The following is a 25,650-nucleotide window of genomic DNA, read 5'->3' as shown; positions in this document are numbered from 1 at the left end:
AGGTCATAAATCATCGCTAACGAATATGTTTGTTCTTTTACAATCCTACCAGTATTATTTTAAATTTATCCTTAAAACCCTATAGCCAACCACAAGGTAAGGCAAAATCCTGGCTATGCAACAATTTACCAAATAAAAAAGCCAATAAAAAATTACATAGCTTGTAAAATGGAAATGAGTTACTGCCTTCAGAATGTGGAGCTATGACTTGCAAATGGCTGTTCAGACCAGCAACTCTTGATTAAATTACCTGAGTAATTCACTGGAATGATTGCCCAACTACCTGTTGGCACCACAAGCAGCAGAATAATGCACATTCCTGGTCATATCTTGACTATACAATGTACATGCATAAAATATTGTTTACAGCAGACTTTAATATTGAAGGAAATCAATGAACAAGTCACGTTTATTGCTTGAACTGTGCATTTTCTAATAACTAAATGCCAGAGTTTGAATTTGACTAAAATTTACAATGAGGTCGGAAATGAAGTTAGAGCTCTAACAACAAACATGCTTTAAAGAACACTGCGTCCTTTCAGTAACTGGTTATTAAAAATAAAATCCACTTACTGGTAAAGCAAAGTCTAAAACCCAGAGCTTTCTCCAAGAGGCCATGATGAAAGGCTACTAATAAATAAAGTGTAACTTGACAAATAACATTGCAGGAAGTTTGCTTAATTTGGGAGATTCCAGAGGACTGGAAATGGGCCAAGGAACACACCACCGTTTAAAAAATAAGTTGAGAAATATAATTGGAAATTAGTTTAACATTAGTTGCACAGAAAATAAAGTTTAACAACTGACAAAGCAATGACTCACAAAAGGGTTTATTTATCAAAGGTTTTCTGAAAGTATTACCAATGTTGTGCAGCTGACACTTGAATTTTCAAAGTTTCGGACAAGGTCCCACGTGCGTGATTAATAACAAGGTCACAAAATGAGAAGATCAGAGAACCTAAAATTGATTTAGAACAGGAAACAGAAGGCATCTAAATTGGATGGGTTCAAGTGAAAAAGTGAGGCTGCTCAGGTTAATTTTGTGACTCTTGCTTTCTGATGTGCGATTGTAAGGGAAATTTTCAAGTTTGCAGAGAATGCCAACATAAAAGCAACTGAAGAGCATAAACATAACTATGCATTGCTGAAAAAAAGACGTCAAAGCATACTGTCTTGGCCTCTCACTCATCAGGTCATTTCGCAATACCAATACAAGGGGGAAAACAACAATTTGTACTGCACGAGAAGAGTGCGCTAACTATTGGCAAGTGGACTCTGATTGGTAAAGGTTTTCACCAATACTCAAGTATATTGCCAAACGACTAAAGATAAATATAACTCTGCTCCTTCTGATCAAAGTTATGTCAGCAGTTCCCCAAACTGTGGTTTTTACCTCAATCGGGATCACGGAAAAAGCAAATGGAATTGTGAGGTCTCCCTCATCCGACTCTATGCCCCACATTGGTACAAAAGGCCAGGCAAGACCAGTGCAGTCCTTGCCCTGCCCATCTCTCAGTTTCTTTCTGAAAGAAATGGCGGAGGTTATAGTGGATGCATTGGTGGTTATTTTCCAGACGTCGCTGGATTCCGGGGAAGTGCCGGAAGATTGGAAAACGGCTAATGTTACGCCGTTGTTTAAGAAGGGTGCCAGGCAAAAGGCAGGGAATTATAGGCCAGTCACTTTAACGTCTGTGGTAGGTAAAATGTTAGAATCCGTCATTAAAGAGGAAATTGCGAGGCATCTTGAAGGGAATTGCTTGATAGAGCAGACGCAGCACGGTTTCATTAAAGGGAAGTCGTGTCTGACAAATTTACTGGAGTTCTATGAGGATGTGTCTAGGGCGGTGGATAGAGGAGAGCTGGCGGATGTGGTCTTTCTGGATTTTCAGAAGGTGTTTGACAAAGTACCTCTTAAGAGGTTATTGCAGAAGGTCAGGGGACTTGGAGTTGGGGGTAGGGTGTTAGCGTGGATAGAGGATTGGTTGTCAAATAGGAGGCAGAGAGTGGGGGTCAACGGGTGCTATTCGGATTGGCGGATGGTGACTAGTGGAGTGCCCCAGGGGTCGATGCTGGGGCCTCAGCTTTTTACCATTTATATAGATGATCTGGAGGAGGGAACCGAGTGTAGGGTGTCGAAATTTGTGGATGACACCAAGATTGGGGGAACGGCAAATTGTGCAGAGGGTGTGGAGAGTCTGCAGAAGGATCTAGATAGGCTGGGCGAATGGGCCAGGAAATGGCAAATGGAATTTAATGTTGGCAAGTGTGAGGTGGTCCACTTTGGAAGGAAGAATGGTAGGAAGGACTATTACTTACGTGGCAAAAAACTGCAGCAGGCGACGGTGCAGAGGGACCTCGGGGTCCTTGTGCATGAGTCGCAAAAACCCAGCTTGCAGGTGCAGCAGGTGGTCAGGAAGGCGAATGGGATGCTGGCCTTCATAGCGAAGGGGATTGAATATAAAAGTAGGGAGGTCTTGCTGCAGCTGTATAGGGCATTGGTGAGGCCGCAGCTGGAGTACTGTGTGCAGTTTTGGGCGCCGCACCTGCGCAAAGATATTTTGGCCTTGGAGGGAGTGCAGAGGAGGTTTACTAGGCTGATACCAGAGTTGAGGGGGTTGAGCTATGAGGAGAGGCTGAATGAACTAGGCTTGTACTCGTTGGAGTTTAGAAGAATGAGGGGAGATCTCATTGAGACGTATAAGATGATGAATGGGATGGATAGGATAGAGGTGGAGAGACTCTTCCCGCTCAAAAAAGACAGTAGGACTAGGGGGCACAGCCTCAAGATAAAGGGGGGGGCGTTTTAGAACGGAGTTGAGGAGGAACTTCTTCACTCAAAGGGTGGTGAATCTCTGGAATTCTCTACCCGTTGAAGTGGTGGAGGCTGCCTCGCTAAATATTTTCAAGAAGCGGGTTGATAGGTTTTTGATAAGAGAGGGGATTAAGGGTTATGGGGAGAGGGCCGAAAAGTGGAACTGAGCCACGACAGATCAGCCATGATCTTATTGAATGGCAGTGCAGGCTCGAAGGGCCAGATGGCCTACTCCTGCTCCTATTTCTTATGTTCTTATGTTCTCCAGGCCTTGGCCTCCACCCGTGCCCACTTCAGAGTCTTGATTTCAAGTTTGTCAACCTGCTCTTTGCTGTTCCCTGGCCACGGTCAATAAGCCAGAGCAACTTAAATGAAGTATATAAAATAATATTTTTACTAAGTACTCATCATATAAGGAAGCCATGTTTTTAATGTGTATATCTATAGCTCCCACCTTGAACTCGATGGCAGAGAAAATAAAGTTTATCAATGGATGCAGAAAATGAAGATCTGCTTTATTCACCAGAAATTTATGGCTGAACTGCGGCTCTATCTGAGCCCAAGCCTATCAGTAACATCAGCTACCTCAAGATTTTTAACCTGCTCTTTCACTGCTCCCTGGCCAAGTCGATGAGCCAGGGCAGCTTAGATGAAGTATATAAATAACATTTTTATAACGTATTTTTAAAAACGTGGCTCGTTTATTTATATGATTACATGTATACCTGCAGTAAGCAAACTTTAAATAATTCTACACTGCATGTTACTATGCTGCTTTATTGTTGGCATCTGGGATCGTATTAATTTTCAAGTGCTAAAATGGAGTCATACTGGAAACTAGTTTGGGAATTACAGTGCTGTTTTAGGTCATAAATGATAGCTACAATGTGAAGTATAAAACGATTAGAAATGAGAGAAAGGGGTCAAAAACAGGCAAGATCGTACAAAAAATTTGATTCTTAAGTTTTAGAAGCATCCCCAAAGAGCTTCAGATGGAAGGAATTTTGTTTTACTGTTAGAGGTCTGTATGGCAGCTATTTTGTACATAGCAACATGGTCTCAAAACACTAATAGCACCAATTAAGTCATTTTTTTCAGTGGTGTTAAGGGAGAAGTATTGGAATTGTCAGAAAACCAACAGAACTTGGTTCTTTTCTATAAAAGGAGTAACTTTAATATGCACCTTTAAGCACCCGATTAAGCACATAGAGCCACAATTTTTCACTGACTTGTTCAATTCAGCATTTCCGCAGTACTATACAAAGCAAGAAATTCAACTTTTGTTCAAGGCTGAAGTGAATAGAATAAATGGGTTCAAACTGTGGTGACATAAACTTGGAGAACAGATTCAGGGGCACGCTGAGAAGATATACAGACCGAGATCAAATGGCCTTTCTTAAAAAAATTTATACTGCATATGAAAAGCTTAATGTACTGTTTGGAAAACATTTCAGGCAGGTTCAATTCTTCAACACTCATAAGGCATCAGAATAGCTACTGGGACACGAATTTTCAGGCACCATTAAATGAACTGTGGCAATCAATTCACAGTCCCATGATATAAAACAGCAAATAGATGGTAGTCACATTTAAGTGACTGTTATAACTGAGACCTGAAAACAAATATCTATTTGTGATCTACAATCACACAATGCAACAGCTTTAACAGGAAGCACCACCTCTTCTGAAAGGACCAGAATTTTTGTACAAAGCAGGGACCACACCACCACAACATGAATACATTCTATTTAATGTAAGCCTCATGCTCATCATTATTCTATTTGTTTTGGCTAGCATGCCAACACATTAGAAAGCATATAGAAAATTTACCTGAACATGCACCTGAAGAAAAGCAACATCTAGGAGGGGAGGACTGACAAGGGCCAGGTCCCAAAATTTAACAAAAACAGCATCCAACTCGCAATCTAGTTTGCGAATGATCCCAAAGTGGGAGGGACTGCCACCTTTTCATTGTCATTTAGTATATAAGTTGAGTATCGCTGAAAAAAATCCACTGAACAAGTCAACATTCTTATATGGCATAAATTTGCTGATTTCCCTTGTATTATGTTCTTGCAAATATCCTGAATGCAAGACAAAAAGCTTCCACAAAAAAATCTTGTTTCTCAGCAGTTTTGAATTGTGTGGGAATGAGGCTCCTACTTTTGACAAAGGGCTGAATGTGCAGTTAACTCAATGAACATAGAATTTAATATAGATATCTCCATTTAGACTTGAAGCCTGTTTCTGAAAACAAAATTTGATAACAACAAAAACAGGTTGCTAAAATTAATAACCATCAGAATAGTTTAGGGAGCCAAGTTAAAACTGCCAAATGTCACAATGTTGACAAGTGCAAAATCAGGAGAAAGTTAAATGGTAATAAGTGATCATACAAGTTAAATGGAATTGTTTTACAATCCAAATGATAGATAGATTCAGGATGCTGGTTAATACATCCAATGAAGCTTCGAGCACAGTGCCTTTCAGCATTAGAATGTCAAATTCGATAGCCACAGCACTGCTTTCAAGAACTGATTTGATGTTTATGCAGTGGCTGGTCATGCTACAGTGCTGTGCTCAACTCTGACAGTTGGATCATGGGAAATTAATCTAGGCAATTGGAAGCTTGCAATAAAAGAACAATTAAACTGTTAGCTAATAACGGACACCTGAGTTACAAGGACCAGCCACTGCAGATGGGAATTAGGTCTGTTCCAACTTAAGTGTTCAAGATTCTAAAGGATTGCACATGGCTGAATCCAAGTGTGCTCTGACACTTTAACTTAGGTGCTATTTTTGGCTAAGCAGCCCTGCTGTATAGACAAACTTCAATTCAATACAGGTAAAAATCCAAAACACTGCTACACTTAAAATAACCTGTACACGTCAAAAGTATGTAATGTCCTCTTAGAATTAAAGTGATTAATGTTGAAAAACAAAACTAAAACTGACTGTATCAACTGGAACTGGGAATTCCATCTGAGAAATTACAGCAACAGCAGAGTCTTAGCTCTGGTGATAGGTATTTGACCTGAAACAGTGACTCTTCCTCTCATCAAGAGATTCTGCTCTGGTCCGCTGAGTGTTTTCAGCATTTTTATTTTCTTTGGATTTTTTAAAAAATTTGACTCCATTCTTAAAGTTACAAAGCCAATGCACAGATTGGATCAGGAAAGCCCATTATCCATCTCCTTGCTTGTTCCTATCTGATGTACAGAAAACCTTGGATTCAGATTGAATTCAATTCATGGTCCTCACAAGCAAGGGACATACAAGATCCGAGCTGACAAAAGGCCTGGCACCCGATCACAGGCTTTATTTGGTTCTTGATGTTCCACCTCTTCCAAGAGAGGGTAGTTTTCAAATTTCAAATGGTTCCCAAGCAAATAGTCATAATCATGCACTTCTAGAGTCTCCTGAGCTAACTTCCAAAGCCAATATCAGCTCGTCAGAGGAAAACAATCATGGCAGAACTAATTTACATGTTTGAAAAATAACATTTTGGTAACAAAACAAGTTTAGTAATCTCATGAAATCCCTTCAGACTCTCCAGAGAGTTTTTCTTAGTTTTGTTTTTTGTAATTCTGTATACCAAAATACAGAATTTGAGTCAACACAAACTCACAACTATGCAAATCCTTTCAGAGTTCAAGCACATTTACACTTAGAACTCTGCACAAACTGGTTGTCTTCACTTGCCAGGATGACCTGACTGCCATGTCAAGGCAAAATAATCAATATTTTAAAAAAATTTGGAAAACAAAATTTCTGATATAGTTCCAGTTCTTGTTTAAAGTCAGCAAAGATGTGCAAATGTAATAAAACAAAACTAAGAAAAATGCAGCCATTGTTTGGGACAAAATTCCTTTACAAATCAACTCTCGCCATACCTGAAACGAGAGCCTGTTCAGTTAAACAAATTTTCCAGTATTATACTGATGGCAACACGTTTGAAAAATACTACAACAGTAAACTGGCAACATTATATACATGTTATCCCCCAACTCTGCTGCTGTGCTATGATGAAATGCCCGACAAACCCAGAATGTCTGCAGCATCAAAACATTTGTGAATTGAATTTTGCAAATTGGAAGGAACAGATTATTAACTCATTTTGTTACAGAATTGCGTAGCTGATCAACATCTGCGCCTTAAATTTAAGAGCTCATGTTACACTGCGCATAAACAAAAGCTTAGAAAGTGAAAAAGTTTTCCATACATTTTCTTTTACTCAAAACTATACAAGAGTAATAAATCCACTAGCTGTCTGCTCATTGTCTGATCAAGATAACATGTAGAGACTGTACAACAAATCAAGGACCCAGGCAACTGCAACTTCCAACAGTAGCCTTTAACTGTTGTCAGCATCCGCTTTCAGCCGCCACCTCACAGGGGAACCTGAGCAGTGGCTTTAAAAGAACAGGCTAGCAGCTAAACATTACTACATTATTCCAAATCTCAGACTACGTACAAGATCTGCCTATGTGTATTTAAAAGAGTTTTACAACCAATGCACACTTTGTGGAACTCAATGTTTTGTTTTACTTCCCCACCATTCCATCTGTCCTGGTTGTTTCTGTTGAATGATTTATTTTATTTTCCAAGGCTTCAACAAGTCGAATGCTGAACCTAGCTGTCTCTTCATCGTTAGTGATGCAGGAGATGTTAGACGTTGAATGAGTGGTATTCCTATACATTAGTAGGGATTGATTAAGGCATTTGTTCAAAGAACCCCGTTCCTTGGTTACTTTCAATGCACGTTTCATCGTTTGAATAAAACATACTATTCGCCCATTCATAGCAGATGGTACAGTGCAAACCTTGAACACCACCCTCTTTCAAGAAACTTATCAATTTTTGAGACACAAGTTGAGGCCCATTCTCATTTATCAATTGCTCAGGGAATCCAAACCTAGTAAAGACTCCTCCTAGACTCATGATCATCTTTCTCTGGCACTTTGAATAAGCATTAACCGTTATTAGGGTATATTCTGCAAAAGGTTGAGACAAGTTGATTTGCAGCTGTTGCCAAATCCCTTCCAGCCATTCCCTAGACTGCAGCAGTGTTAACTGTGGCAAATTACATACGTTTGTACATGAAAAACATGTTCCAGCTTTCTCTTCAATCTATGCATCCAATCCAGGCCACCAGAAATAACTCCCATTTCTTTCGTGCACACAATTCTGCAATGGTCCTTGTGCAAAACACTCATTTTATCAATGGTGGCAGAATGATCACTGAGCCCCAAAAGAAGACATGAGATGGTGCCAATCTTCTGGTGGAGTACAGTTTCAAGTCAGATGTTCATGAACCCTTACAGTACAGAGGTGCCATTTGGCCCAGAGAGTCTGTACCAACCACAATTTACCCAGGCCCTATTCCTGTAAGCCCACACATTTACCCTGCTAATCCCTAGCATTAAGAGACAATTAACCATAACCAATCAACCAAACCCGCACATCTTTGGATTGTAGGAGGAAATTGGCGCCCCCGAAGGAAACCTACACAGACATGGGGAGAAAGTGCAAACTCCACACAGTGACCCAAAGCCGGAATTGAACCTGGATCCCCAGGCCTGTGAGGCAGCAGTGCTAACCACTGCGCCACCATGCTGCCCTATGTTCTGAGTCTTGCCTCGTAGCACTATACTCATTGCTTCAGGGAGTATCAGATCGCTGAGTGTACTTCTTCACTTGTCCACCTTCTCAAAGTAGAAGATGCTTCTGCACGTGTGGTCTGTCAGACTACTTGCTGATGGTAATCATGAAAGTCCACCCGCATTACAATGGAGGAGACTTGAAAGCTGATACATGATGGAACAAGTATGTGCAAACAAAAGCGAAGCCCATCTCTGCAATCTACTTGCTGCAAGTGCTGGAATTCCTGTGTGGGGTCCAAAAAATTGTTGTTAATACACAATGGTCTATCAACAGCGTAAAACTTCTTCCATAGAGGAACTGATGGAACCTCTTTACTCCATGGATAATCCTTAAAGCCTCATTTTCAATATCGGCGTAGTTACTTTCAGCTTTGCTCAATTTTGCAGAGGCAATGAGTCTTTCTTCATCCGATGGCACAATGTGGGATACCACCTTTCCAATACCATAAGAAGAAGCATCACACACCAACTGTAGGGGTAGATTAGAACCGAAATGCGAAGGACTTCAGATTTGAGCAAAGCTTCTTTGATTTGCACAAAAACTTTACTGCACTGATTGAACGCTACCGCTTCTTGTTTTGGCGCAAGTTATGCAATGGTTTTTCAATGGTTACCAAATTTGAAACAAATCTTCCATAGTAATTCAACAACCCTAGGAAGTATCGTAACTGGTTAATATTCTGAGGTACAGGCACCTGTGACAGCTTTGACCTTTGAAGGAAATTTGTGAAGGCCATTGCATCAATCACATGTCCCAAACACTCCAGAGGATTAAGAACTCACTTGTCCTTGCAGACTCTCAATTCATAGTTTTCCAATCTCTGAAGAGTGACATACAAATTCTGAATATGTTCCTCTTTGTCTTTTCCAGTGACCAGGATGTCTTCCAGACAGCACTGGGCTCCACTTAGTCCACTCAGGATTTGGTCCACGACTCTTTGAAACAGTGCTGGAGCTAATGTGATATCAAATGGTAATCTTCAGTAATGAAACAAACCTTCATGTGTCACTATTGTCAGAAGTTTGAGACTTCTGGTCATTATTCATTTGAAAGTATGCTTGGTTAGGTCAATTTTGTTAAAATGCCAATCCCACAAACAGGTCATCAATGTGAGGTAATGGGTATCATTCTGCACACAGCACTGTATTAAGGGTGACTTTGATGTCTCCACAGATCTGTACAGACTGGTACTATTGGTGTAGTCTAGTCATTAATTCCTAGACTCCTGTCTTCACAAGTCATTCCAAGTCAGCCTCCACTTTCAACTTGGTAGCATAGGGTACTAATCGTATTGTCAAGAATTTGGCTTGGCTTCCTTCTTTAATCCTCAATTTAATTGTGATGTATTTCATACTCCCCAGTTTTCCATCAAACACAGCCTTATGCTTCTTTAGAATTTTTGTAAGGCCTGATTCTCCATTAGTTATCAGGTTGACTTTGGCCAAGTTCAGTCAAATCTTTTCTAACCATGTTTAACCCATCAATGCTGGATAATTACCCTTTACTATATGCAGAGGCAAATCTGCTGTTTGTCCATTAAATTGCACAGCTATTTCAATGCAGCTCCTCAGTGGAACTACTTCATCCGTGTACACCTTCAACACTATTCTTGAAGCTTTCAAGGGAATGTGTCTGGCTTTTCCTCAGTCTCCTTCATTAGCAAAAGTGCTGACTTCCATCCTTACTGGCTGTCCATCCAGCAGTAGAGCAACGCAGAATGTAATCACAGCACCAACAATGGCAAGCACACAGTGATAGTTCAAAAAAGTCTTCACAAATAGCATGATTGCAGAATTTCTGCAAGTACAAGTTTTAGTGCCTGACTTCTCCAGTTGCACTAAACTACTGAGGAGATTGAATGTTCCTCCCAGCCCCCTCAGCAAAGTGGGAACACTAATATCTTCTGCTATTTTGTTTGCCTGCAAAAAATAGTTAAAATGCTCAGCATAACAGCCCCATCACTCCACATTTTCATCAGAGTCCCATGGCTCCAAAAGTTCCCATCATTTTCTTCCTAATGGAGGTCCCCTGTATGCACACTTTGCAATATATTTTCAGCAGCTACCCTGTGTTTCCCGTTTAAGGAGGACAACAATTAAAGCTCCTTTTTTTAAAAAGCATCCCCAGCTCTATAAATGCTCTGGAGAGGGTTGTTACTCCTGTCCATTTTTCCCGAGATGTCTGCTGCATGTGACAGCTTTTCCTCCAAGTTTTCTTTTCTGATTTTTCGTAAGCAGGTGCCAAAGCCCTTGTCACCAGTGTTTTATTGTAGTACTTACACCTAGGAAATATGGAGGGTTAAAAACTAAGTTTTATTTATTTACAAGGCGTGTCATTACAGGCTGCTTTTTCACTCAGGCACTTTCCCATGCTAGTGACCTGTAACGTCACTTCCAGTGACAATATGCACAGATTAATACACAGCATTTTCTGCACCTACCGAGATTCAATATAAATAAAAAACAGTAAAGGCTTTCAGTCATTCCAAGCTTGTTATTAATACCTTTTGAAAATCTCATCTTTGCAATGCTTGGGAGTTTTGTTTTAACAATCTACACAATTTTTATTCAACAACTGGTCACTGGTTTGACTTTGGCATAGTTACTGAAACTACTCCTACCCCATACACAGCCTAAGCTGGATAGCTCAGGCGAGGGACCACTCCATTTAAACAAGTAAACAGCAAAAGACCATGCTCTAGACGCACAGACTATCCATGATCAATGTCACATAGGTCAGCTGGAATTTAATTTAAAAATGGAATCCCCTCAATTAGATTACTGCAGCAGAACAATTCCCATTATTGTCTATTTCACATGCAGCATGGTGAGTTTATTTCTTCAGCATCCTCTTCTTGGAAAATACAAGGCTTTCAGCATGAACTTGGTGGGGGGTGGGAAAGAGAGAGAGAACACAGGCTTGCACACATCAAACTGAAGCACAGTTTAATGGATCAACTACAAAAAAAGGCTACCGCAACTTTTATTTTGTTCCCACACTGTGAAGATTAGCATCTTGGATTGCGTATGTGTCAGAGCCTGAGATACAACCAAGCATGGAAGAATGCTGAAATTCCTGCCTTCTAAAAAAACCACATCAGCAATTTTGTTCTGGCAACCAGCATGAAGTTCGATTTTTGCAAACAAGCTGGAGCTGAGAGAATGAAAATGAATGTTTCTGTAATTTTCCTACCAAATGCCGTTAAAAATGGTACTTCCAGCTAACTAAGAAAGGTTTATTTAATTATGTTTTACTTAATTCCCTTCATATCCTGACTAATTCCTAAGGCAAGATTCCTCCGCAGTCAATTTTTTATACCTTGTATTAGCTGCTCAACAGCAGGTACTCTTCTGGCCCATTTGTAAACATCTCTGTCTGTTGTCAGATGCAGCACTCTGCTGTGAAAATCTTCATACAGCAACCCAGTGGGGACACTGCAGTTTTTGGCATCAAAGAGTGGGCAACTTCACAACCAAAATTTATACATGAACCATCTTTCACCACTAGATTGAAAAAGCATACAAAACAGCGCTAAGCACAATACTGATGGGAATAAAACCAGAAAATGCTAGAAAAACTCAGCTGGTCTGACAGCATCTGTGGTGAGGTAACAGAACCGATGCATCTGCAGCATTTTGCCTTTACAATACTGATGAGAAAATACAGTTTCTTAGAACTGCCCATTGTTCAAAAAATTGCTCTCTGCTGCTTTTCTCATGCTAATCACAACAATTTACTATCTCTTGCAATGTTGATGTCATCCAGGTTTAACACTTAACACCAAACCTAGTTCAGGTAATCTGCTTCCGATTGACAGTTTCCTGCATTCGCAGATAAGTATTTGCGTATGTTAACATCTGAAACAGCTGATCCTAGGTTCTTGCATTCAAACATTCAATCTAGTCAGACAGAAAAGATTCAAACTGCCCATTTCAAATACTGAGAAAGCCTCGAGTCCCTCTTTCTTTGTAGAGATGGAGGCAATCTAAACCATGCCTCTCCACATACTCAATGCATATAAAACAAAGTTATTAACTCAAAATTTTTTTTATTTGTGCAGTTTTACAGTTCTTCATGCCAAAAGTTTTTAGGTGTCTAGATCACTAACAACCTATCCTGGTCCCTCATGCCAACACTATAGTTAAGAAAGCCCACCAACACTTGTATTTTCTCAGAACACTAAGGAAATTTGGCATGTCAGCTATGACTCTCACCACCTTTTACAGATGCACCATAGAAAGCATTCTTTCTGGTTGTATCACAGCTTGATATGGCTCCTGTTCTGCTCAAGACTGCAAGAAACTACAAAAGGTCATGAATGTAGCCCAATTCATCATGCAAACCAGCCTCCCATCCCATCCATCTACATTTCCTGCTGTCCCAGAAAAGCAGCCAGCATTACTCAGGACCGCATGCACCCTGGATAGTCTCTTCCACTTTCCTGTTCAGGAGAAAGATGCAAAAGTCTGAGGTCACATACCAACCAACTCAAGAATAGTTTCTTCCCTATTGCCAGACTTTTGCATGGACCCACCTCATACAAAGTTGATCTTTCTCTACACCCTAACTATGAATGTAACACTACGTTCTACACTCCTTTCCTTCTCCATGAATGGTACGCTTTGTCTACATTGTGCACAAAAAACAATACTTTTCATTGTATACTAATAAATGTGACAATAATAAATCAAATCAAAAACAAAGCATGTCCAACAATCTTGATATTACATCAGAAGCACATTAAGTTAGTTAATAGTCCATACTGACCTAATTGCTATCTAAACCACATCCTCCCAACTTCTAATTATATTCCACCTTCCTGATTGAAATACATTTTGAAATGTTGCAAAAACATCAGCCCAACCGAGTGTGTTTTTGCTGTACAAGATTGGTCACATGGGAGTGGTTGCAAAATACATAAATCTAGCCCCAGATTAAATTAATGACTAGTTTCCTTGTAAAAGGAAGGTAATATATCCACAAGCAATTGTGCAAACATTTATAATGCTAGTGGCCCTAACCAGTATCAGCCAACATAGGCCAGAATTTTGCCATATTGTACTGCTACCAATGCGAACGGAGAATGTGGCATTCAACCAAATTGCTATTCACAGCAGCAGGACTGGAGAATTCCAGCCGCGGACGAGGTCAGGGAATCCTGCCCCTGGTATTCAACATGAACTGCCTTGACTCATTATTGCCAAGTGCTGCAAAAAATAAATATGTCATGCTGATGCAGCACAAGGTTTCTTTTCGGCTATTGTTAAAGCACTTAATTATTGGGACACAGCACCCAGCATTGTAATCAAAAATACTTTGCCCTGGAAGTGTGAAAAGATAATGATGTGGCAAGCTAGGTGAATGACAGGGCCTAAAGTGCTTCTCCTTAACTAATTAGATTTAAGGATTAAGAAATAAACAGCAGGGGAACTGAGGAGGTAAGCGAATTACAACAGAGGATCTCACTGTCAAATCATGTCCTCAGAGAGAAACAGAGAGAAGGAGAGATTGGATAAAAAGAGAAAAATGAAAGGAAATCACTACTTGAAGATTGCACTCTTAATTCAAAAAACAGAAAATGTTAGCAAATCTCAGCAGGTCTGACAGCACCTGTGGAGTTAATAGAGCCAACGTTTCGAGCCTAGATGACCGTAAAGTTTCTCCATCATTTTCAGTTTTTGTCTCAGATTTTTGTCTGCAGTTTTTCCCTTAATCTTAGTATTGCTTTGTTGACTTTCTGGGCCAAAGGTTGATTGACAGGTTGATTGATCAGCAATTATCACATCTTTAAAATGGGTACCTACTCTTAATTAGCAGAAAATTTTGTGTCCTGAGTTTAACAGGTACAAATGTATAAATGCAGCAATTCATGAAACTCCCTCGGAGATTAAGGGAAAGATACTAGAAAATTATGTTAGAACAGCACAAATCGTCTAGCAACCCAAGGCATAAGCAATTAATAGGGTCTCCATTCCTCACAGTAAGTTGCTGACAATTTGCTCATTAATAATGGGATGTGTTATTCACATGGTTATTTTCTTCAGCAAATAATATGGAATACACCCAAAAGTAGTTCAGGACAATTTACAAAAAATACACTGAAATTCAAAAGATGTTTTACAACTAGGATAGATTGAGGTAAATTCAGGGTTAATGGTCAAAGTTATCAGACAAAATATAATTAGACTGAGAAATCACATGCAAATCATCTGCTAAAGCATCTGGCACTTCCATGACTCCATGCTCTGTTAGCAAAACACTGATGCAATAAATCTCATTAATGTTACACATTAAAATACAAACCACCATTAACAAAGAAAAATATTCCTTAAAAAAATTGGGAATACAAAATGTTTCTCTTCTGTCGTGTAAGATCATTAAACTGTTTAAAATAAACACTTTTTTCCACTCATTTAAAATTGGCTTTGCTGGACCAAAAGCATGGTCAAGGTGGAACCTTCCAACAGTAATCACAGGGCAAAACAAATCTCATCCTTATAGAATATCACATCATCGTATGGGCTGAATGCAATCAACATAACAAATTAGCAGCAATCTGAGGCCACAGCCTGGACTTGTAACAAAAATAGGACCATGAAATTTGTTATACCCAAGGATGCACAAATAGCCACTATCCATCTCCTACAGAACAATCAGAAACATTGAAATTGATTGTTAACCTGAAATTCTCTCATTACTAGGCAACACCCATGAACCAAGTTCCTTTGACCTTTGTACAGTTTTTGGTCTCCCAAAGTAGTAGGCTGTGTTACCATCCAGCAGGCCAACGCCAGAACAGGTCTCCAGGCTAACAACAAAGCCTGCCTCAAAATCCAAAGCTTGATTCTCTGAAAGATTCCTGCCATTACCTGCAGAGGTGGACCAAATTTTTGTACACCAACCTCATCCTGCTACGTCAGCTTTCAGCTGAACCTGCCTGAAATTTAACTCCTATATGAAGGAATCCTTGGGGTTTTTTTATTCCAAGTTATTCTTAGTTGTAAAATTATTTTCTTTCCCATCTCCTTCTTGTCTGTTTGTGTGTGTATGCAGTTGTGACGACCATCCCCAGATTATAATGCATCAATAATACCTCTCAATTAACCCTAAAGAGAGATTGCTGTGAGTCACTTCAAAATTGACTTCATAACAAGAGGGTTTGCGGAAACATAGCACAGTCTATTTCAAAATCAAAACACCTCTATGGATAGACTGAAAAGAAAATAAAGTGGTTCTCTCCCCTGTCCGTAACACCTGCCCCTAAGTATCTTAAAGCTCTAAAATCAAATTAACCCATGCCCCAAAGAGACAGATGCAATCGCTCTTAGGTACATTTACAATAATTTACATTTTTAACTAGATTTGAGTGGAAACAATAGCTCTAATAAATTATCTTTGAAAGGTTGTACTGTAATTGACAAAAATAAGCCAGCCAGAGTGATATCAAGTTTCTTACCTGAACATCATAAAGTGCTACGATGTTCTCATGTTGAAGCTCCTAAAATCAAAAGTGCAGAATTTGTAAATTAAGTAATGTATAGGGGAAAACACTAAAGTCCTGCCTCAAAGCTTAGCCCTTTTGTTATCATAACAGAGCACAGTGGAATCTTAAGTCTTTTTTTGAGGAAAAAAGGTATTAATTTCTTCATCAATCAGACACTACTGAATAGATGTAATAGCCACATTCCAAGCATCTGTGAATAAATCATTCACCAAAACTTGAGCAACAAGAGGTGCACAACACATTAATTTGACAATAATCAGAGGGTAGTCCGTATTTCTGGTGCTGCATCCCATTCTTTCAAAAAGAAGCCAATTAAAGAGCTCAGAATTCAGTAGGCCTCAACATAGAAAATCATTCTCATTAAGAACATTAACAAAGTCAGGCTGAGAAATATAACTAGGTTAACATTTACATTGATGTAACGTTGTACTGCAAGCTAAAAATAATGAAAAACTATACAAAAGGAATCTTTTCTTTTAAAGTAGGGAATTGGGAAAATTGGCATATCACAACTAGCCAAAACAGTTGAACTTCTGAGAATGTTGACTTCTCAATGCCCATTAACACAGCTTGGTAAACACTTTATCCAGAATGCAACAAAAGGTGATGGTGCTGATGGAAACATAGCAATTTGACCAATATAATCTATATCAAATGTAGTTGTTCAAACTAAGTTCCTTATATCAGAAGGATTACCAAATGGAATTGATCAAAGATGAGCAGCATTCATCTGCTACTTCCAGATCTGCTTCTACAGTGTTTCACAGGAATAAATAATTTAGCCTCAAAATCTCTAGTTCCCAATAATAACTGGATGTCAATATTGCAACAAAGCGATGCCCATTCAATGACAGTGGCACAGAGTAAAAACACAAGTAGGCGATTGCACAAATTGAACACCCATATTTTCAGTGCAATGAATGTTCTATTTCTGTTTATTACAGGTAATCTGGCAAGTATCTTGGAAAGCAACAAAGATTTAGATCTACATGATTATCCGAAGAATGTTTTAAATGGGGTGCACCACATAAGGAACGTAGGAAGGGAACTGAAAGGGAAAACAAAATCTGAGTGCTACTGCCAGGTGTAAATTATATTGGCATTAAATATAACCCACTTTCACGTGCCAGCAACGTTCAAAGAATTAAACTGGCCAATTGACAATATAAATAAAACACATCACTAAATGTCACTGGCATATTTAGAAAGTACATCATACCACATGGTCTATCATTACTCAATCAATTTGAATCCAGTGTCAGAACTTGGGAGTGAGGAGACTTTTAAAATCAGTAACCAAACTGTAACATGGAATATCACAGTGTCCCTACAGCGCGGAAAGAGGTCATTCAACCCATCAAGTTTGCACTGACCACAATCCCACTCAGGCCTTATACCCGTAACCCACATATTTACCCTGCAAATTCCTTAACATTAGGGTCAATTTAGCCAATCAACCTAACCCGCACATCTTTAGGCTGTGTATATCTCTGCGGTGAAGAAAACTCCTCTATGAGCTACTGCTATTTATTATGTTTGTGTGTTCATACTGGCTCAGGAGCTGTCTCATGACTACTTATGAGATGAAGGTCCTGGAGACTAGTGCTTCTTAATATTTTTGAGCCTTGGCTTCTCAGGTCATTGAGTCTGCATTGACTCTCTGATAGGCCAATAGGGGTGGCTCGGTGGCACAATGATTAACACTGCTGCATCATAGCACCAGCGGTCCAAGTTCAATTCTCGGTTTGGGTCACTGTATGTGAAGTCTGCATATTCGCCGTGTCTGCGTGTTTTTCCTCCGGACGCTCTGGTTTTTTCCCACAATCCAAAACAAGGTGCTAGTTATATGCATTGGCCATGCTAAATTCTCCCTTAGTGTACCCAAACAGGTGCCAGAGTGTAGCACCTAGAGGATTTTCACAGTAACTTCATTGCAGTGTTAATGTAAGCCTACCTGTGACTAATAAATAAATAAAACTTTAACCTTACCAGGCACTATCCCCATAACCCCATATATTTACCCCACTAATCCCCCTAACCCACACATCTTTGAACATTAAGGGGCAATTTAGTATGGTCAATCCATCTAACCTGCACATCTTTGGACTGTGGGAGGAACCCAGAGCACCCAGAGAAAACCTGTACAGACGTGGGGAGAATGTGCAGACTCCAAACAGACAGTGTCCCACGCCAGGAATTGAACATGGGTCCCTGGCACTGTGAGGGCAACTGTGCCACTGTGGATGGGCAAACAAGAGCCACTTACTTAAATGGCTATTTTCAGTGGTAAAAATCAACATCCATGACAATTTCTCACCTTTTATTTTATCTGGTGATAATTCAAAGAAAAACTGTACCTTCAATATTTTGATTTCTTTCCCGAGCAGGATTTGCGACTTGGACAGATTTTTCTTGTTTATGCATTTCACAGCTACTTCCCAATCTGGTTTCTAAGGAAAGATAAACAAAGTTATTTACATATGCAGATGAGAGGTTAAACAAAGTTGCAGAACAGCATCTCAGTAAATGTGTGGCAGAAGTAGTGTTCCGAGATGCAGATATACATACACGACATTGATCTATTGCTTGTTTTCTTCACTGAGACGCATATAACTTAGATCCAACCATACAGCATTAATGGTGTGCAACTGGATTTCACTGAATGCATGACAAAACCTGCTATCAGCCTCCTGAGCTGCTGGCAGTATTTAAACACTAAACACATAATGGAAGAGGGTGTGGCTCTTTGAACATTACAATATCTTAACGCCAAAACAAAAATACATTTAATATTTTTGCTTACTCCAGAAATTCATAGAATGAACACCGACAGGTTGCACAGTTTGTAGTATCATAAAATCCCTACAGTACAGAAAGCAGCCATTCAGCCCATTGAGCCTGCACCAACAACAATCCCACCCAGGCCTCATCCCTGTAACTTTGTGTATTTACCCTGCTAATTCCCCTGACATTAAGGGGTAATTTAGCAAGGCCAATCACCCTATCCCACATTTTTGGAGTGTGGAAAGAAACCAAAGCACCCAGAAGAAATCCGCACAGACCTGGGGAGAATGCGTTAACTCCTCAAAGTCACCCAAGGTCAAAACTGAACCCAAGTCCCTGGCGCTGCGTGCTAATCACTATGCTACTGTTTTGTCATGCATTCAGCAAAATCCAGTTGCACATCATTAATGCTGTATGGTTGAATCTAAGTTATATGCGTCTCAGTGAAGAAAATAAGAAATAGATCAATGTCGTATATCTGCATCTCGTAACACCTTTTCTGAGCCCTAATATGAAAATTTTATGCAATGTAGTACTTTAACAAAGTTATTTTCAACGCCTTCCAATTTTAGTTGTGCAAAGAAATTAAAATGTTATTTGTTATTCATGTGTGTATAACTAATATTTTAAAAGACATTCAAGTTAAATATCAGTTTATGATTAACGTGCAGGCATTTTTTGTTTGAACTGTTGTAATAAACACACTTTTACATGAAGCACGTAAAGCTCTCTTTTCCCTGACATAAATGCCAATTAACCTTTTACATAATTTTGCAAGGAACTCAACATCTAATAAAGTATAACTGAGACTGCAAAACTGGAAGGCATTTTTAAAAAATTATTTCATGGTTTGAGAGCATCACTGGCAAGACCAGCATTTACTGGCCATTCCCAATTGCCTTTAAGGTAGTGGTGGTGAACAGCCTTCTTGAACCGCTACAGTCAATATGGTGTAGGTATGTTCACAGTACTATTACGGAGGCAGTTCTAGGCTTTTGAACCAGCAACAGTAAAGGAACAATGGTATATTTCCAATTCAGGATGGTGAGTGGCTTGGATAGGAACTTCCAGATCGTGGTATTCTCATGTCTCTACTGCCCTTGTCTTTTTAAATAGTAGCGGTTGTGAGACTGAAAGGTGCTAAGGAACTTTGGTGAATTCCTATACTGCATCCTGTAGATAGGTGGTCCACACACTGCTGCTACTGTGTGCCGATGATGGAGGCAGTGAATGTTTGTGGACAGAGTGCCAATTAAGCAAACTGCTTTGCCCAAAATGGTGTCAAGCTTCTGGAGTGCTGTTGGAACTGCATATATCCAGACAAGGGAGAGTATTACAGCACACTCCTGACTTGTGCCTTGTAGGGGCAGCACAATGGTCAGCATTGCTGCATCACAGCACCAGGGACCCAAGTTTGATTCCCGGCTTGGGTCACAATCTGTGCAGAGCCTGCACGTTCTCCACATCGGTGAGAGTTTCCTCCGAGTGCTCTGGTTTCCTCGTACAATCCAAAAGACGTGCTAGTTAGGTCATTGGCCATGCTAAATTCTCCGTCAATGTACCCAAACAGGCACCCGAGTGTGGCAACTAGGGGATTTTCACAGATTTCATTGCAGTGTTAATGTAAGCCTACTTGTGATTAATAAACAAACTTTTAACTTCTTAGATGGTGGGCAGGCTTTGGGGATGCCTAACCTTTGACCTGCTCTTGAAACCAAAGTAGTTATATAGCTACTCCAGTTCAGTTTCTGGTCAATGGTCACACCAAGGGATAAAAATGAAAACGTCAGATTCGGTGCTTCACATTAAAGAAACTTTAAGGAAGTCTACTGGATAAACTTTAAATATACGAAGATTACACTACCACGATTGTAAGTCATCACTAAAATCAATTCATTGATCTAATAGTCCCACTGAACATCAATGTCAACAAAACAAGGGAGATTGTCATCGATTTCAAGATGTGTAAAGGAGAACATGCCCGTCTACATCAATGGGGATGAAGTAGAAAGAGTCGAAAGCTTCAAGTTTTTAGGTGTCCAGATCACCAACAACCTATCCTAGTCCCCCCATGCCGACACTATAATTAAGGAAGGGCACCAGTGCCTCTATTTTTTCAGACTCAGGAAATTTGGCAGGTCAGCTACAACTCTCATCAACTTTTACAGATGCACCTTAGAAAGCATTCTTTCCGGTTGTATCACAGCTTGGTATGGAACTACAAAAGGTTGTGAACATTGCACAATCCATCATGCAAACCAGCTTTCCATCCATTGGCTCTGTCCCCTCTTGCCGCTGCCTTGGCAAAGCAGCCAACATAATTGAGGACATCACGCACCAAGGACATTCTCTCTCATCTTTTTCCATTGAGAAAAAGATACAAAAGTCTGAGGTCATGTACCAAGCGACTCAAAACAGTTTTTTCCTGCTGCCGTCAGACTTTTGAATGGACCTACCTCGCATTAAGGTGATCTTTCTCTACACCCTAGATATGACTGTAACACTACATTCTGCACTCTCTCCTTTCCTTCTCTATGAACGGTATGCTTTTATCTGCGCAAGAAACAATACTTTTCACTGTATGTTAATACACATGACAATATATCAAATCAAATCATTAGGCCTTTATTTAATCAAGGGTTTTTAACAGACAAGCATTAATGATGAACACAGTTTTTTCTCAGATACTTATAAGCATTTCACAGGAATATTAACAAAATTTGACACCAATGTTCAGAGTCATATTGGACTCGAAACACTAACATTGTTTCTCTCTCCACAAGTGTTGCCAGACCTGAAGATTTTCAGCACTTTGTTTTCATTTCAGATCTACATACACAGTATTTTGCTTTTTTATTAAAATTTGACACCAGGCCACATGAGGAAAAGGTAAGTTTCAATGATTGTTTTAAAGGAGAGAGGGGAGAGACAGATATAGGGAAGGACTTCCAGATCCCAGAGTCAAGGCAGTTGAAGACATGGTCGCCAAATTTGCAGCGATTACCAGTAGAGATACACAAGAGGCTAGAATTGTAGGAGCTCATATATGGGAGGGTTGTGGGACTAGAAGCTACAGAAATCAGGAGTGGCGACACAGACATTTGAAAATAAAATTGAGAATTCTAAAAATCAGTGTGTTGTGGACTGGAAACTAGGTCAGTGAACACAGGTATGTGGGACTGTGTGCAAGGTAGGCCAAGTTTTGGACAAGTTCAAGTTTGAGAAGGATGGAAATGGGACGGTGGCCAAGGAGTATTAGAATTATAGGGTTGAGTTTAAAAACAGGCATGGATAGGAGATCCAACCGTAGAAGACCAAGGTAGAGTTGGTGACGGGTATTACTGTATTGGAAGAGCAATACACTTTGGAAGTTTAGCTCAGCCAAATAAGATACCAATGTTGTGAACAGTCTGGTTCAGTTTCCAACTGTGGTGTGAGAGAGAAATTAATTTATTCAGAATCAACTACAAGCACCCCCATGGTTTGCTGTAACACAAGTTCATTGGAATTATGCTTTTGCTGTACTGGAAACATCACACCTATCGTTCATGTTGTTGTAAATTTGGAACACTAACACTGCTACAAGGCAGTCAGTTATCTGTCTTGCTTCTAGCAATGCAACCTTAAGTTGTTTGAAGCCAGAAAGAGCTATGGGGTTCAAGAAACAAACGTGGCAAATCTGCACTCAAAATCAACGTCAAGAAATGCAAACCTACCCATTCACATCGTGAATCAACTAACTTGATACGTGTACACTGGGACACAGTAGTTGTTTCCCCTCCCCCCAGCACCCAACTAACACCACCAAAAACAAAACTCCTCAATTCATCAAGAATCAAGGCTGACATCTCAATGCTGCACTGAGGAAACATTGCACTACTGTCTTTCAGATGAAATGTTTAAACTAAGGCCAAAGGCCCAGGTGCCGCTTTAAAAAATTGCTTCAAATGAAGCTGAAATGTAACCTAATGACTTCAACCAAGTGCAGCATGTCGATACTACACTTGATCTTAGCCAAGAGGCTGAGAAGCTTCTCCCAGGATGCACCAGTGAAGTCTCTCAGCTGCATTTGGGCCTTTGGGCTAAGATGCAAATTAGATCAAACCTTGGGGGTGGAGCTACACCTACTCCAAACAGCTTGGATCATGTAGGTCAAGCCCAAGACAGGAGGTGAGAGCCCTGTCTTGTCAGCTTGGATCGGGAATGTCCCAACTTGTTGGGACTCTGAATTGGCTTTAATTTGACTTGATTGGATTGCAATAAAGTTAAGAAAAAATGTTTAAACTACGGCTCCACTTGCCTGTGCAGGTGGATGTAAAAAATCCCAAGACACTATTTCAAAGAACAGTAGGGGATTTATTCCGTGTCTTGGCAAATATTTATCCTTCAGTCAGTATCACAAAAACAGATTCTCTTATTATTACCACATTGTTGTAGTGGGAATTTAAATTAGTTGCCTGAATTCCCTCATTCCAAACGCAACTACATTTCAAAAAGTACTCTGCTAGTTATAAAACACTCAAGATGTCTGATGTCATGAAAAGCGCAAGATAAATGCAATTTTTTTTTAGATACCTCTTTACAGCAGTATTCCATGTTTCGGAGGAGAGCAAAACACAACAAACCACAATCAGTTTCAGACAAGAACAGAGCAGCCCATCATACAAGGCTGACGATGTCTAACAAAGGCTCAAAGCGCTGTCTAAAAATTTCAAATGCAATTTCAAGATTGCTTATTATATCACTGTAACATTTCCACTCATTATAATCTTCAGAGATTTCCCATTAGTGTTAAACTGAATCTGATTTAGAGTCAGAGATATATAGTTACTTTCTCAAGTAACTAAATTAAGCCTTCTAAAGTACGAATCGTGCAACCAACAGAACTTTTTCATCTCTGTATGTGCCTGGAGGTTAAAATATTGCACAACCCAAATCCCATGAATGGGTTCAATTCAATTCAATGGAAATTTGCTGGCATTGTTCTTTCTCTTCTGAAAGCCATATCAGAAACCATAAGATACTTCTCCTATGACAGTCTGCATGGGTTAACATGAAAACTGCAATACACAATATAGTCATTCAACAACACTGTCAGTGACTAGAAATGAAGACAGGAGAATGTAATTCTGATGTCGCAGGAAATGCTTTGAAGACCATAACCTGCAGGCAATTACATCGCATTTAATTAGGAAAACATAAAATCATATTCAGGGATGCATAAACTCAAATCTTCATTATTCTGAAGCAGGAATGAACATGCACTAGTCTGCTTTCAAATTTAGACACAACAGAAATGTGACCTAACCAATTAGGTTCAAAATCTGTTCATACTGAACAGTTAGATATATATCATAACTCTAAACCCAGGAAGAAAAGTAGAATATTATTTAAATGAAGCGAGACTGCAGAATGCTGCAGTTTAAAGGGATTTGGACATTAGCATGGAGGTACAGTCAGTAATTTGGATGGCAAACTGAATGTTGGTCTTTATTGCAACAGGAATGGAGCACAAAAGTAGGGAAATCTTGCTACAACTGTACAGGCAAAAAATAAAATCAACCTAGAGCACCGTGTACAGTTTTAATTATCTTTTTTACAGAGACACATTATTGCATTGGAAACAATTCAGAGAAGGTTCACTAGGCTGATGCCTGTGATGACGAAAGGTTGAGCAGATTGTGCTATACTCATTGGAGTTAGTGGTGATCGTACTGAAACATAAAAGATTCTAAGGGGATTTTGACAGTGTGCATTCCAAGAGGCTGTTTACCCTATTGGGGTATGCAGAACTAAGGGATTCAGTTCCATAATGAAGGGGTCTCCTATTTAAGATAGTAAGAAACAATTTTCCCTTCGAGGGTAGTTATTTGGAATTTTTGTCCCCTGCAAGGACTGGAAACTGGATTGTTTAATATATTCAAGTGTGTTGAGAGATTTTTGATTGAGAAAGGAACTAAAGGGAGCAAGGAGAAAAGTGAGTCAAGGCCACAATCAAATCAGCCACGATCCACTAAATGGCAGAGCAGGTTTGACAGGACTGTCCTGGCTCCTATTTCTTATATTCTTAAAAACAGAAAATGTTGGAAACACATGACAAACCAGTGTCTGTGGAGAGAACCAGTGAGCAAATTCTTCTGATGTGGATCCTCCTTCAAAATAGTTTTGACTAAGAGTCCATATCCAAAATGTTTTAATTCATCCATTTGGTCCAAAAGATTCTGCCAGACTTGCCATGCATTTTCTACTTTAGTGGTGACTGCACTTCAGAAGTAATTTGAGATATCTTGAGGATTGGAACGGTGCTATATAAATACTAACATTTTTCTAACAATGGCAGCTTTTTAAAAATGTTTAATCTCTATTTCAATGCTGCAAGTCATTTTCACAAATCCAACAGCATCAACAGAAAGCACAAACTTGTAGTTACAGAACACAACCTTGCTTACATGTAGAGTATGCCCTAAAGCTCCTCACAACCAGTGGATTGCTTCTGAAGTGGAGTGACTGTTTATGGTCAAAAGATGCTGCTGACTTGCATACCAACTCCCAAACACTACAAAGAGATGAAGAATTAGTTTATCTTCCTTTGGCGATATTAATTACTAAGTGCTGGTCAGGACACCTGGAGAACTTTCTCCTCTTCTAAAGGCACTTTAAGGATCTTTTACATCTATTGGCAGCACTATGGCACAGTGGTTGGCACTGCTGTCTCAGTGCCAGGGCCCAGGTTCGATTCCTGCCTTGGGTCACTGGGAAAATAAATCGGTTGGACCAAAACCTGGTGTTGTCAGACTTTTTACTGTGTTTACGCCAGTCCAACGCCGGCATTCCCACATCTTGGGTCACTGGGTGCAGAGTTTGCATGGGTTTCCTCTGGGTGCTT

The 25,650-nt window shown here is 39.8% G+C and overlaps 1 protein-coding gene across 2 annotated transcripts in view; it reads right to left on the bottom strand.

Moving 5' to 3' along the window:
- Positions 1–25,650, bottom strand: part of ulk2 (unc-51 like autophagy activating kinase 2) — a 120,778-nt gene that overhangs the window by 87,731 nt on the left and 7,397 nt on the right. For both annotated transcript variants that reach the window (XM_080210723.1, XM_080210724.1), the window contains exons 2-3: positions 18,338–18,430; positions 15,933–15,974 (exon numbers count right to left, since the gene is read on the bottom strand). In XM_080210723.1, the coding sequence (XP_080066849.1) occupies positions 15,933–15,974; positions 18,338–18,430 (135 nt within the window). The remainder of the gene's footprint in view (positions 1–15,932; positions 15,975–18,337; positions 18,431–25,650) is intronic.

Source organism: Carcharhinus amblyrhynchos, chromosome 23, assembly GCF_965287045.1.
Source record: "Carcharhinus amblyrhynchos chromosome 23, sCarAmb.v2.hapA, whole genome shotgun sequence".
In the NCBI taxonomy this organism is placed as follows: Eukaryota; Metazoa; Chordata; class Chondrichthyes; order Carcharhiniformes; family Carcharhinidae; genus Carcharhinus; species Carcharhinus amblyrhynchos.
Note: the sequence above shows the minus strand (reverse complement) of the source record. Positions and strands in the feature narration are given on the sequence as shown.